Source organism: Bubalus bubalis, chromosome 23, assembly GCF_019923935.1.
Source record: "Bubalus bubalis isolate 160015118507 breed Murrah chromosome 23, NDDB_SH_1, whole genome shotgun sequence".
In the NCBI taxonomy this organism is placed as follows: Eukaryota; Metazoa; Chordata; class Mammalia; order Artiodactyla; family Bovidae; genus Bubalus; species Bubalus bubalis.
The window spans coordinates 25,731,130-25,746,045 of record NC_059179.1 but is presented as its reverse complement, the minus strand read 5'-3'; the positions used below and the strand labels follow the sequence as shown (position 1 = coordinate 25,746,045).

Below are 14,916 nucleotides of genomic sequence, written 5' to 3'. Positions count from 1 at the left end.
GCAGAGGCAGGGACCTGAAGTCCGGGACACGGTATAGAAAAGGCAGGCTGGGCAGATAAAGACTTCTGCTGAAGTCTGTTCCTTTGAGCCAGCATCCTTAGAGCAATGTTGCGAAGACTAGAGATTCTCACTGCATCCACCCTCACTGAATGCAAGTTAATATTGTGCATTAAATCAGTTTTGTCATTCAGAACTCAGCTCAAATAGGTTAATGCTCACATCTGAATAACATGGTGGTTGTGCCATCTTTTTTAATACAAAATAGGGCTATTCTGTCTCAGTCCACTGTTTCTGTGTTCACCTTCAGGAAAGTGGCCTCCTGGAAACTGGTGTTTCTATGGTGATGGAGACAGCATATTTCTATTGTATGGATGAGACATCTGTGAGAGCAGTGTGGGCTCACCCTAGGTGAGTGGGGCTATGGATTTTCCTTTCTCCTCTTCAGTGATACACAAGTGATTTTATAGGCATGAAAGAGGACCCAATGAAAACACAGTGTCTCTCTCTAAAATAAAATGTACCTTTTGTCCCAGTCTTATTCCAAAGGGAATAGGCTTCAACACCAGAGCCAGCCCAAGGTAATTCCCCACAGCGCCATCCTCACCAGCTGGGGAGCCATGAAGCCTTTCTGTCAAGGCTGCTGAGGAAAATTCCCTTCTCCTGCTAATCCTGAAGGCTCTGAGCACAATTACATTTCTAATCAGAGGGTTTTCATGAGAATATAAATGAAAGAAACGTCTTCATTTGTACCAGCATTCCAGAAGTACAAATTTAAACTTCCCTTTGAGTTTTCAGGCCTTCTACACACTAGATACACCCTAATGCACTAGTGTCCTGCTCACGTGTGGCAGCCCATCCCCTCCACTGCAGACCCTGTTTGGCCAGTGACCATGCCCAGAGGAGGCTCATGGGGTCACAAAAGAGTCAGACACAACGCAGCAACTAAACAACAATTCCCAAGATGGCATCAGTTTCTTAACCAGCTTGTCACTCTGTCAGCTGCTACTGAGCTTGGTGGGTGGCCAGCAATAAAAACAAGACACCCATAGCTGCACACCCCCCTCCCTCCCAATTACCATATAGCAACCCTTCATTATGTGTGCCAGTGTTTCAGAAAGTGGTTTTTACATTGAAATTTCAGGCCATTCTAGACTAGTCTAGCCCAGAAGCATTTGAAAAACAATCATGTCTGAAATCCCATTGAGATTCTCATTTCTGATGGCCAAAGCCAGCTAGGTGTGCTAAAGTTTCATTTTGCCAAGAAGACAAATGGTAACAGAGAGCCCTGCAATCCCACCTCTCATGCAGGAAAACAGCTATTATCAACTCTACATCTCTGCATCTCTGTGTCCAGGTTGTATGCATCTGTGAATACATGAGCATGTGCCCATTCAAAAAACTATACTGAGTTCCTTGTCAAAATGAGGGATTGTTTTTAAACATCAGCTTTCTGTAACTCTGAGAGTAACACCTAACTTTTTAAAGGACTGCAATGTCCTCAAAACCTATCACAAAATCTTTTCAAAACTTCTCGGTTTGAGTAAGATTATTGAGCCCTCCAGCTAATTCAAAATATCACAAAGTGAGTTGTTTCAGTCGTTAGCAAGGAAACAGTCTGATGGAGGCAAAAGAGAATCCTGCCTTCTAAATAACTGGTAAATACGCAGTTGCCCTAAGATGTTCTAGAGCTTTGGTTCTGAGAAGAGAGGAGTAGCTTTTCTTTTATTATTTCCAATTTGGTCAACCATAACATTATTTCTGTTGTGCTTTTTTTAAACCACCAAGATTCTTATAAAAACATCTCCAAGATTCTTGTACACAAGAAAGAATCTCATCTTTACTGAGTCAGTTAATGTTAAAATGCAAGATGGCAGGAGAATCTGTAAGGCAGAGGGGAGCTGGCATAGGAGGTAATAGGACCCATAGTATAGGCAGAACAGGACTTGATCAAAGGCCCACATCACACTGAGAAGGACACAGAAAGACTCTGTGAGACTGGGACGCATCGGAATTGGAGAGGCATGATCCTCCCACAGGGTCAAGTTCAAGGTGCATTTGCCCTACCTCCACGCCCTTTCATCGCTTTGGAAGTTGGAAGGCTTGGCTCTCTTTCACCGCCAACCTGGCCCTGACCAGCACAAGGTAGCCAAGTTTCCCAGGGGATTCACAAGCTGCCAACCAATATCTCAATGAACACAAGATTATGTGCACTCTCAATTTCTAGACACAATTTTGTTCTATCCAGAAGGTATTTCCTTAATTCTCCAGCAGTGCCTTTATTGAGTGAGAGCTCCTGGCAAGTTTCCTGCAGCTTTGGGGTAGCAATTTGGAAGGTAGAGCAATTGGATATTGTCCTTTTAAAATATCATTCAATTAGGTCTTTTGTAATACATACAACGTAAAGAGATAGCCTTACAGATTCCAAAGAAATTGCTAGTGCATTTCATCAAAGGCACAATAATGGAAACATCGATTCTCTCCTCACCACAAACATCTCCCTTTGATGCTGCAGTTACCTTAATACAAGCACTTTTCATTCTCTTTGGAAGAAGCCCGCGCCTCAATGCATGCATGTCAGAGAAGGCTACAGTCCGAAACGAGACGTTTGTATATCAGTCTCGGCTACCCTTGCATCTTCATTTGCTGCTCCAAAGCATCCCTCTCCTTGACTCTAAACCAATGAATCACCCCCAAATAAAGAAAAACTCTGCTGTAACCTGAATGCCTGGATGATGTTTTATGGCATCTCTACAAATGTTGCGGGGGGCATCATCAGCCTTCTCATACCATTTATTTAAAAGAGTGTCAGGGCACCAGTTAGAAACTTTATGGACCTAAAGAACATTCAGCCACTTCACACAAAAGATGTCAACAAGAAAGAGAACTTAAGGAAGAATGCATCCAGAAATGTTCAGTGTGGTTAGGAAAATCCATCAGAGCCCACTGCCACATTTGCAAATATTTTCACCAGGTGAAAAAGCAACCACCGAGTCAGAAACTATCTTGAATGCATTATATCTGTAAGGGTACTTCACGAGCAATGCTGTAGATGTTCTCAGTGCTGTGGAGCTGGAGAAAAGGAACACTTCTATATTGCATTTGGTTTATCAACCTCTTGGCACGAGATGTCTGCTGCCTAGCTTGTCTAACCTAGCTTGTCTCTGCATAAATAAAAACATGGTTTAAGAGTTATGAGTTTCACCTAAATAAATTATCATACAGCCATTTAATAACATCTAAATGATTTATTTTTTTCAACACATATTCAAAATTCCTGGCTATACTAAGCATTTAAACAGAGACTATCTGACATTTGGCTAAGTCTTTCATACGATATCCACCTGATGCCATGAAAGAAATGTATTTGCAATGGTTTTTGCTCTGCAAATGTCATGCGGGTGTCCTTAGGGGACTGCATTTAGCACCTGATGCCCACCTTGAGGCTCTATTAATGAGAGATATAAAGGTTATGTTGAAATTATTGTTTAAAGGTGCTGACACCTCATACACACACACTCACATTTACAAATTACAGATTCAAACATATAGTGAGGAGCAACTGTTTCAGGACTTGAGAGAACAGAGACAAGAAGCTATTTCAACAACATTATTCTGTAAACAACTCTATGTAGACAGTACTCGTAAGCATCCATCCCCTTTCATTGATTGATTCCACAACATTGTGACATAATAGTTTGTCATTACACACTATACTAAGGTTCTGGAAAAAGCAGGAAATACAAAGAACAATCTAAATTCTCTTCTCATAGATATAAATTGATCAACTATAAAGGGCTCCTTACCATAGCAATGCATCCATCCACTAATTCTTTTGCTTAACAAATATTTGTGCTGTGCTTAGTAGCTCAGTTGTGTCTGATTCTTTGTGATCCCATGGACTGTAGCTCTCCAGACTCCTCTGTCCATGGGGGATTCTCCAGGCAAGAATACTGGAGTGGGTTGCCATGCCCTCCTCCAAGGCTCTTCCCAACCCAGGAATCGAACCCAGGTCTCCCGCATTGCAGGCTGATTCTTTACCGTCTGAACGCCCACGGAAGTCCAAACTTTCAAATATAACAAATATTTACTGATCATTATTAAATGGCAGGCACTGTCCTAGAGACTGGAGCTACAACAGTGAGTAAAAGTAGACACAACCCTGCTGTCCTGGAACTTGCAATCTAGAGAGAAATGCAAATGATGCCAAGTGCACATCAATCAACAGGAAAATCTCAACCATGACAGGTACTCTGAAGGGAAGTGTCCATAGCCTTGTAAGAAAGAACATCAAGGGGGATTTAACTTTGTCAGGGAGCTTAGGGACGATGTCCTGTGGAAGTGATGTCTGAGATCTGACAGTGAAGAGGTTTTACTGGATGGAAGACCCCAGGCCCAGGAAAGAGAGCAAGGGAGACAGCTGTGGGGAGGGACTGAAGATGGTCATTAAAGTACTATCAGTGAGTTAGAAGAGAGAAGGAGGGACCAGACCAAGCGGGTGCTATTGCAGCCTACTGATGACTTTGGACTAATCTGTGAGCAAAGAGAAGATGCAGAAGGAATTTAAGCAAAGGCATGAAATCTAAAGATCTACATTTGGGAAATACACAGTTCAAGTTACAGGATGAACACATACTGTGAGAACTATCAGGGCTACCTCCTAGGTTTCTGACTTTTGCAACTGAATGAATACAATTAGGAAATACTGGAAGAGAACCAGCTTAGATGTGGGAAGATCAAGAGTTCATCTTTGGAATATGTTGAATTGAAAGGCTTCCGAGACATATAGTAGACAAGTCAAGTACACAGCTGGATATAGGTATGGATCTGAAGCTCAAAGGGGAGGACTTATCAGGGTACTCTATCTTGAATGTACTTTTAGAAAACAATGAGATGGACATGTTTGAGGCTTTCCTCCTTTTGCTAAACTGAGAACAATGGTATATTCCAATTCAAGACAGCATGGTGTGATAGAATATGCCTAGACTTGAAGTCTGACAATAAGCTTCCAAGTTCTGGCTCCTCTAGCTACCAGGTGAGTGGTTTGGAACAAGTACCTTGGCTTTTCTGCACCTTTGCTTACTTCAGTCTCCATAAAATTATTTTGAATACACATTTCCCATTTATAGCACAAGGTTTGTTTTAAAGGTTAAATGAGTAAAATCACACAAAAAACCATCTTAAACCTGTGAAATGACAAATGGCATTGTCATTAATGAAATATACCCGCCTGCATATTTTGATATTAAAGACTAAAAAAGGAAAGTTAGATGCTGCAGACACAATCAATGTAGTTGGAACAATGCAATGTCATTGAATACCCTCGTGTATATGGACTGAGTAAATAGGCAAGTGCTTTTCACGGGTGGTACCTGGGTGACAGGATGTGAATGAAAACAGAATGTGTTCACCTTTTGATCCAAACTGTAGGCCAGTACCCAGTCCTCCTGCTTGGGGTGAAAGAGCAGACTCTGGATGTAGAAGGTGAGCCGGTATTTCTGATAGGTTGCCCCTTCATCTGAGCTGATCAATATGCTGCTCTCTATCTCAGGATCACTAAGAAGCATGATCTAAAGAAAGGAAAGAGAAGAAAATATAGACAGAGTCAGTAGCAGAGAATAAACACAAGAAATTAAAGCATAAATATAAAGTCATTTCTACTTATATATCACAGCACAGAAAAGGGCATCTGGGTCTCTAGATGAAATACTGGTATTTTTTTTTTTCCTGATTCAGTCCTTTATTGGTGAATTGAGCTAAAATACTGTGCAAGGTTAGGTCTGCATACAAATGAGGCTTCATTTTTCTGATGTCCATCTTCTAAATACTTTCATTTTTGATATTTATACTTGTACATATTGGAAGTTTATTCTTATGGTCCTCTGTCCCTTGACCTTGGGATCATCACACCTCTGTCTTTTCGTCTTCCCTCTGTCAATTCTCCACATCACTCTCCATCACTCTCTTGCTTTTAAGTCATGAAAAAGATCCCACTATTTTGTTCCTTCTGAACAGTTTTAGAGATTTAATTGATTTAGGTGGTTTCATGATCCCTTTGCTCTAGTTGTTTTCCAAAGCACATAATCCCGAAGGCCATTTTGGACAAATACTGATGCTCAAGAAAGTCTGTCCTTCCCAAGCCGAATGCACAGAGTGGTGTAGTGAGCAGACATCTGAGACAGCAAGTCCAGGTCTCAACACTTCTCTGCATACTGTCACCTTGGAGCATTACTTAACTTCTAGAGGCCGCAGTTTCCTCAACAATAACTGAGTCTGATGATACCAGAACTGGCTTTGAATGCTTGGCATAATGCATATTCGTGACAAGTGATAGCTATGGTTACTATCAACCTCTCAGGAGTCAAAAGTCTTCTACTCATAGCACCTCAGTGGCATTGGTCTCACTAAATGTGTGAGTGACATTTCAGTATTTAAATCCAGTAGACACTCAGACCTATCTTTCCCTTAGTTAAACCCTTTGCAGTCTTTGTGGCCACTGACAACTCCATCCTTCTGGAAGCATTTTATTCCAGGGGCTTCTGTAACACCATACTTATCTTGGTTTTCCTTTCTACCTCTTTTGATTACTTAACTTTCTATGATTATCCTTATAGTATAACCATTGCTCAACCCTCAGTTTTGACCTTCTCTTTTCACTAGATATATTGTTCCTCAGTGACCTCTTCCACTCTCATTTTTATTTATTTTTTCATTACCACTTTTCTGGCAACAATTCATAAATTAAAAGTTAATCTAAGGTCTCCTCTCAGTTTCAGACTTGAACACTAAGTGTTCTGGCACTTTCTTCAGCTTGAATATCCCACAAGACCTAAAACTCAGCATGTCCCAGGATACTTCAACCAAGCCGTTGTCCCCACCCCTAGTGTTCCCTGGTTCAGTGAGGGTTTCCACCAGCCACCCATGTGAAGCTAAATGCCCGGGGTTCATCCCTAACTCTGCTTTCTCATTCACCTCCTATAATTAATTAGTCTCTAAGCTCTGCATGTTTTACCTACTAATTAACTCTAAAATCAGATTCATTCTCTCCCTGCCCATTGTGGTTCTGTTAGTCTGAAATGTGACCATTTCTGTATTGGATTCCTGTAAGATACCCCTAGTCCATCTCACAGATTCAACCAGTATTCCTCCAATTCCCTTTGTATACTGTGGCCAGAATAATCTAAAACCATTCAGTGACTTATCTTTGATTTTCCTATATCCTAAAATTCTTCAAATGGGTCGACATAACCTGCCCCTTGTGTTTGTTTCGCTCCATCATTAGCGCAGCTCTTTTGACCTTTATCATCCAGCTCAACCCAACTTCCTTGAGTTCCTAATGTTTGTTAAGTGACTTAATGAGCAAATGAGTTTATTTCCTCTTGTAATTTGTCCTGTCTTGGGCTGTACTGCCACTAGTTGTTAGGGTTACAGCTACACACAGTATGTACCATGGGGTCCAAAGTACCAAGTAAAGTCAAAGAAACATTTCCTTATGCTTCTAAAATGAAACTCTTGAAGAGTAGAGTTTTAAAATTTTACCAATAGTATATATCAGTATTATAAAGTAAGCTTTACACAAATTCAATGCCTTTAACTGCTAAGATTCATAGCCATTTTCCTTTTTTGTTCCTGTATAACTTCCAAGACAAACCTACTTTCTTTTTCTCAAATATTTGCTTTGGCTTCATTGAAATAAGTTATTACTAGTTATCAGCAAATTTTTGAGAAATAGATGCAGTATAGGCAGTCTAGTTTCTTTTTTTTTTTTTTTTTTAATTCATGTGTGAATAATCTAGGACAAAAGCTCTTAGATTCGTAGACAGAATAGCTGTCTCCTCCCTTGGTACTGTGAAGGGTAAGGACTACTGGGAAAAGCACCCCTGATGACCTTGAAAAAACCTCAGAGGATGCATCCACGCTCCTTGAAGACTGCAAGGACAAATATACTGGGAAAGAATGAGGCTTTCCTAACTACTCTCCCTCACTTCTCACCAAGTACTGATGGGCTACATAACAGGCAATGAAATCATTTCTCCCCTGGTGCAGAGAAATTAAACTGCTTCTTTTATGCAGGTATAAAGAAGTTTCATGCCCATGATTTTAATTAGAAGATAAGACCAACATCATAAATGAACTTTATTTTATATACCATGAGTTACAATAAGGGTTACCATCAAATATCTAGTGCAATGTACTCTCTTCCTCTAGCCCTGTTTCTTCCTGTACACACACTCCATACTTGCATATACAAAGCACATTAATCTGCACACAACACAAACATTACATGTATGTGTACACACATATGCTTACACGTACACCTCTGTGGCACATTTATGCATACCCATGTACAGAAAAGCAGTTATATATAAGGTGTACTGACATTGTGAGCTGGTTTTAGGGGGCCCTTTTTGGCAAGAGTACATTTTTATTGCAATCTTTCTCTGAAATCCTTTTATATACTTTGATATCACTGGCAGTGTCTATATTCAATCTAGTGTCTGAGAAGAATGGAAGGAGGGATGTAGAAACCTATATGTTTTAGATTTCTGACCTACGCTGGGTACTTTGCAGGATATTTTATCGAAACCTCAAACAAATTATGTAATGGATCATTATTTGTGTTTTACAGGTAAGGAAACAGGCTCAGAGGAGGAAAGTAACTTGCCGATTACCCCCTCTAACTGACTCAAATGCACCACCTTGAGTCACACACACATACTAATGCTAATGCTTTGCTACACCTGGAAAAGCACTTTGTCATCTTTACCAAGGGACAAGGGGAAGTCAGAGAAGCAGCTTTTTAGTCTTTTTTAAAGCATCTTTAAGAAACTGGCTCACTAGTAAAGAATCCGCCTGCAATGAAAAAGACGTGGCTTCAATTCTTGGGTCAGGAAGATACCCTGGAGAAGGGAATGGCAACCTACTCCAGTGTTCTTGCCTGGGAAATCCCATGGACAGAGAAACCTGGAGGGCTACAGTCCATGGGATCACAAAAGAGTTGGACATGACTTCATAACTAAACAACAACAAGAAATCTACACACAAAAAAAGCAGTTTCAGGAAAGCCCCTTTCCTCCTCTGACTCATTCAACTTTGGTCAAGAGGACATGAAGAATTAAATGAATAGGAATCCAAAGGGACAGCAGAATGTTAGTGCTTGAAAAAGAAAAAGTGAAAAAAAAGAAAAAGAAGGAACCATAATATTAACATAAATGGAATCAGAAAGCAAAGCCTCAGTAGAAGTTAACCCTCAAAGTAAAATATGTATATTTTGTATGACTCTACATAACAACTTCTATACCTACATATATAATGAAAATCACTCCACGTCCACCCAAATTGTTACTGGGAAGCAGGGATTTCAAAGGTAAAGAAAAGCCTACAAGGACAAAGCAGGTAAGCTAAGAGAGCAAAGCAGATAAAGCAAGACAAGAAGCAGTAAGTACTTTGTCAACATAGAGAGTGCACACATTTCCTTCAAATGTTTAAAATGAGATTGTTACCAAATACATTATACTCACATTAAATATCGTCTGTGGACTAAATTTGTGATATAGGCATGTGACTCTTGGCATAGTTATGAGAGTTTCATCCTACAAAGAAATTTACAACCTTTGCCTTTGAATCCATAATTGTAGGTGTATATGTAGAAAGCCTATGGCAATACAGGTTCAGACATCTGTGAATTCTGTATTTATGTGATTTTGATAGAATGAGCAGGAAAGAGTTCCCACTAGAGATTTTTGTTTTGTTTTGTTTTGTTTGGTTTTTGCTCCAGTTTGGCTTTGATTCTTTATCCAGCTTGTCCTGATACAAGATATGTATTGGATATACACATATGCTGGAAGAGAAGGGGGTCTTTAAAACATGAACAGAGTTATCAATGCTATAGGCTCTGGGGCAGCTGTCCTGGGTTCACATCTCCAGTCTGCTATTTTATGTGTAAAAGTGAGGATATTACCCAGTTTTTCCAATCAGTTACCTCATCTAAGAAAAATACAGATAATAATCATATTTAACTCACCATGCTATTGAAAGGATTAAATGAAATAATGATTAAAGAGCTTAGCATAGGGCCACAACTGCTAAATAAACATGAATGTTTATCCATAAATTACCCAGAATAAGAACATAACTAAAGGCAGAAGTCAGAGAAGGCAATGGCACCCCACTCCAGTATTCTTGCCTGGAAAATCCCATGGCGGAGCAGCCTGGTAGGCTGCAGTCCATGGGGTAGCGAAGAGTCAGACACGACTGACTGAGTGACTTCACTTTCACTTTTCACTTTCATACATTGGAGAAGGAAATGGCAACCCACTCCAGTATTCTCGCCTGGAGAATCCCAGGGAAGGGGGAGCCTGGTGGGCTGCCGTCTATGGGGTCGCACAGAGTTGGACACGACTGAAGTGACTTAGCAGCAGCAGCAGCAAAGGCAGAAGTAATGCCAAACAGGCTGGAGATTTAGGTATTATTTGCCTCTGTCACGACACCCCTCGTTCCAGAATTTTGTTGATAAAAACCTAAGGGATGAGTGGTGGGGGTATAGGTATAGGGGAAATGCTGTTCAATGAGCATAAGGTTTTAGGCCTGCAAGATAACCAAGTTCTAGAGATCTGCTGAACAGCATTGTACCTGGAGTTAACAATACTGCATTGCACAATTGGAAAAGTTTGATAAGAGGATAAATCTCACATTGTGCATTATCACAATTTAAAAAAAAAAATGTGAAAGGATGAGGGGAAAACAAAACTACATTTTACACTTATTTTACATGCATTTTACATTCCTGGCAACATTTTAAGAAAAGCACACTCTATTACCAAATATAAAACACCACCAAAATGAACACCAATCAGTAAATAACTGTCAACTCAGTAAATACAATTGCACTTTGAATGACCACTCTCATCTCTTCAGTGGGAGGCTCTGGCCCATGAAGTAACTAAACATACCTTAGGGGTAAGAACATAACTAAACATTCCTTAGGAGTAAGAACCTCATACAACCTATCTCTTTGAATTGGATTATTCCCTGTACATGGGTTGTACCTCAGATTAGAGATGAATAAGTTTTAGAGTTTATCAATATACATATGGTCCTTTTATCTTTTAGTAGGAAATTCCTGGTAAAGTTGAATAATGGTGGCCCTAATTTTAATGCTGGGTTGCAAATTACAAGGGATACAGGTGGAAGTCATGAATCAGGCAGAGATTTTGCTTCATTAACTTAGATTTTCAAAAGCCTATAAAGCTTGTTTGTGTCTAAATCAATCAAAATCAGTACTGGAAATGATAAAATTCTCCCCAGAAATCTTTCTAGAATGCCTACCTTCCTGCTGCTGTGTAAGTCTTAAAGCACTCAAATTATAAAATTAATGAATATGTTAACTTTATTCAGTTGCCATACTCTGTTTCTCCTGTGTATGGTCTACAAAATGAGATGAAAGCTATAGGTTTCTCAGCCTCTCACTCTGCCAGAGTTTCCAGAAATGCAAAGGAAACAAATTGTAGTTCAATGCTTTGAAAACAGTCTCTGAATAGGAGTAAGCAGACTTCCTCTGAATAGAAAAGGAGAAATGCTATAATTTCCTGTATAATTGAGTCCTAATGGGAGACTCTTAGGAGCTCAGTAAGAAATAACAATAATATCAATATAAGCTCACAAAGAGTATAAGAGACATTCTTTAGGCTGACCCCTAAACCTACTGACATAATCAATATGTAGTTGAATATTGGTTTACACACAAATAGAGCCTGTTACAGATAAGGCTCTTAATCACAATATAACAATATACTACCAGTATCCACCCCCACCACCCTCTATCTATTTACCTCTCTAACATTTCCTCTTATAGCAGACATTATAGCTGGCAGGAAAAGGGGTTGCCCCCAGGGGATATTCAACAATGCATGGAAACATTTTTTTCTATTAAATCAAAATTAACATACAATATTATATTAGTTTCAAGTGTAGAACATGGTGATTTATATTTTTATACATTCTGAAATTGCGTCAGTAAGACCAGATACCAACCTGTTACCATACAAAGTTATTAGAATATTACTGACAACGCTCCTCATGTGTACTTCACCTCCTCCATAACTTATTACTTTATAGCTGGAACTGTGTACCTATGAAACCCCTCACTTATTTCATCCATTTCCCATCCCTGGAGACATTTTAATTGTTAAAACTCCGGGGTAGGGTCGAGAGTAACTGGCATTTAGTGGGTAGAGGCCAGGTATGCTGCTAAATAATTAAAATGCACAGGACAACACCGGACAACCAATAATTATCTAGGCCAAAATGTCAATAGTGCTGCTATTGAGAAGACTTGTTACCATATTTGTGCATTTATAAGTGTATGTATGTATATATATGTGTGTGTATATATATACATACACATATATGCACGTGTATATTATATATATCCTACTTAGGGGAAAATATGTAAACTACATATACATTCTTCAGATGGAACATCAATGAATATTTATGCTTATGTGCATGTCCCTTTCACTCATTACCATTTATACATGCCATTCTCTTTGCCAAGATTAGACTCCCCACCTTTTCAGCCCTGCTGCTGCTAAGTGGCTTCAGTCGTGTCCAACTCTGTGCGACCCCATAGACGGCAGCCCACCAGGCCCTGCCATCCCTGGGATTCTCCAGGCAAGAACACTGGAGTGGGTCGCCATTTCCTCCTCCAATGCATGAAAGTGAAAAGTGAAAGTGAAGTCGCTCAGTCGTGTCCGACTCTTAGCGACCCCATGGACTGCAGCCTACCAGCCTCCTCCATCCATGGGATTTTCCAGGCAAGAGCACTGGAGTGGGGTGCCATTGCCTTCTCCGTTTTCAGCCCTACCCATTATATTAAGTATATTTCTACTTATCCTTCAGAAATTAACTCAAGCATCACCAGTAAAGCAACAATCATTGAGGTCAATCAGGAAAAAATATATAACAATAACAAAATCAACAACAATAAAAAATAACTAAAAAATGAGCAAAGGACTTCAATAAACATTTTCCCCCAAAAAATACAAAATATATTTTTGATGAGGATTAAAGGAAATTGGAACCTTTGTGCATTGTTGATGGGAATTTAAAATGGTGTAACTGCTCTGGAAAACAGTATCATAGTTCCTCAAAAAATAAAAAATGGAATTACATATGATCCAGGCTTTTCCCTTCTGGATATATAGCCTAAAGAACTGAAGGCAAGATCTTGGAGAGATATTTGTACACCCATGTTCAATTATTATTATTAACCACAGCCAAAATGTGGAAGCAATCCGTGTCTACTGATGGAAGAATAAACAAAATGTAGTATATACCTCAGAGAAGGCAATGGCACCCCACTCCAGTACCCTTGCCTGGAAAATTCCATGTACGGAGGAGCCTGGTAGGCTGCAGTCCATGGTGTCACTGAGAGTCGGACACAACTGAGTGACTTCACTTTCACTTTTCACTTTCATGTATTGGAGAAGGAAATGGCAACCCACTCCAGTGTTCTTGCCTGGAGAATCCCAGGGACGGGGGAGCCTGGTGGGCTGCCACCTATGGGGTCGCAGAGACTCAGACACGACTGAAGCAACTTAGCAGCAGCAGTATATACCTATATTGGAATATTATTCAGTCTTAAGTAGGAAGGGGATTCTGACACATGCTACAATGTGGATTACACTTAAAGACATTATGTTAAATAGAATAAACCAGTCATAAAAAGACAAATACTATATGATTTCCACTAGAGTAATTACACTAGTCAAATTCATAAAGAGAGAAAGTAAAAAAATTACAGCCAGGAGCTGGGGGGAAACAGAAAATTAGGAGTTGTTTAATGGGCATAGTTTTACAGATAGAAAGTGTTCTGGAGACTGGCCGCACAACAATGTGGATGTGCTTAACAATTCTGAAATGCACATTTTAAAACAGTTATGTTAAACTATGTGGAATGTGTATTTTACCACAATTTAAAACATGAAATTAGATATGAAATGAGATGAAACAATGGTTTAAGAAAACTTGAAAACTAATCGGACATAAACACTATTCATTCAACCATTATTTCCAGAGTCTTTACTTTATGCCAGGCTCTACTATAAGGTCCAGGATAAGAGCAGTAATCAAGCCAAATGAAAATCCTGCCCTCAGAAAGCTTGCATCCAAGTGAGGGAAGAACAGAAAATAAGTAAATAAGTAAAATATATAGCTTATCAGATGGTAATGAGTACTTTAGAGTAAAATAAATCAGGAAAGGAGACAGGAAGTGCTGAAGTAGTGGGGTGGGGGTCTGAAGCGTGAAGAGCAGGGTCAGGAAAAGCCTCACTGAGAAGGTGACATTTCAGAAAGGATGTAGGAGTCCAGAGAACTAGAACTGAACAAAGGCGGCAGAGTGCTGAATGGGGGAGGGGGGGGCAGTAAGTGATACAAGCACCCTGGCTTTATCCCAGTGATGTGGAAAGCATTGGTGGGCTTCCAGCTAGGCACTGGAGCCTACGGCTTGTATTTTGATCCTTTCACCATGGCTGAATAGAGCATTGTGAGAGGCAGGGAACAGTAAGGAAAGAATCAGAGAGACCAGTAGGAGGCCACTGAATCCAAGTGAGCGAGACTGTCAACACAGGGCCAGCTCAGTTACTGAGATGCGGTCCGTCTGTGGGTATAAAGGAAAAGTCCCCTTACAGATGAGCTGTGGGGAGTAAGAGAAACTGAAGAGTGCATTAGAGAGCTTTATACTTGTATACCTGTATGTTCATCTCTGTGTTGCTTATCATGATCAAAAATCAGAAATAACTCAAATGATCAGGCAGATTTTTGGTCTGAATAAGTGGAAAAACAGAACTGGCCTTTATGAGACAGGAAAGCTCATGGGAGGAGTAGATTGCAGGCTGTAGAAATAAGGAGTATGATTTT

At 39.9% G+C, this 14,916-nt stretch overlaps 1 protein-coding gene across 2 annotated transcripts in view; it reads right to left on the bottom strand.

Moving 5' to 3' along the window:
* The window catches only part of SORCS3 (sortilin related VPS10 domain containing receptor 3), a 637,309-nt gene that overhangs the window by 299,147 nt on the left and 323,246 nt on the right, over positions 1-14,916 (bottom strand). For both annotated transcript variants that reach the window (XM_025274418.2, XM_025274419.2), the window contains exon 4: positions 5,409-5,567. In XM_025274418.2, the coding sequence (XP_025130203.2) occupies positions 5,409-5,567 (159 nt within the window). The remainder of the gene's footprint in view (positions 1-5,408; positions 5,568-14,916) is intronic.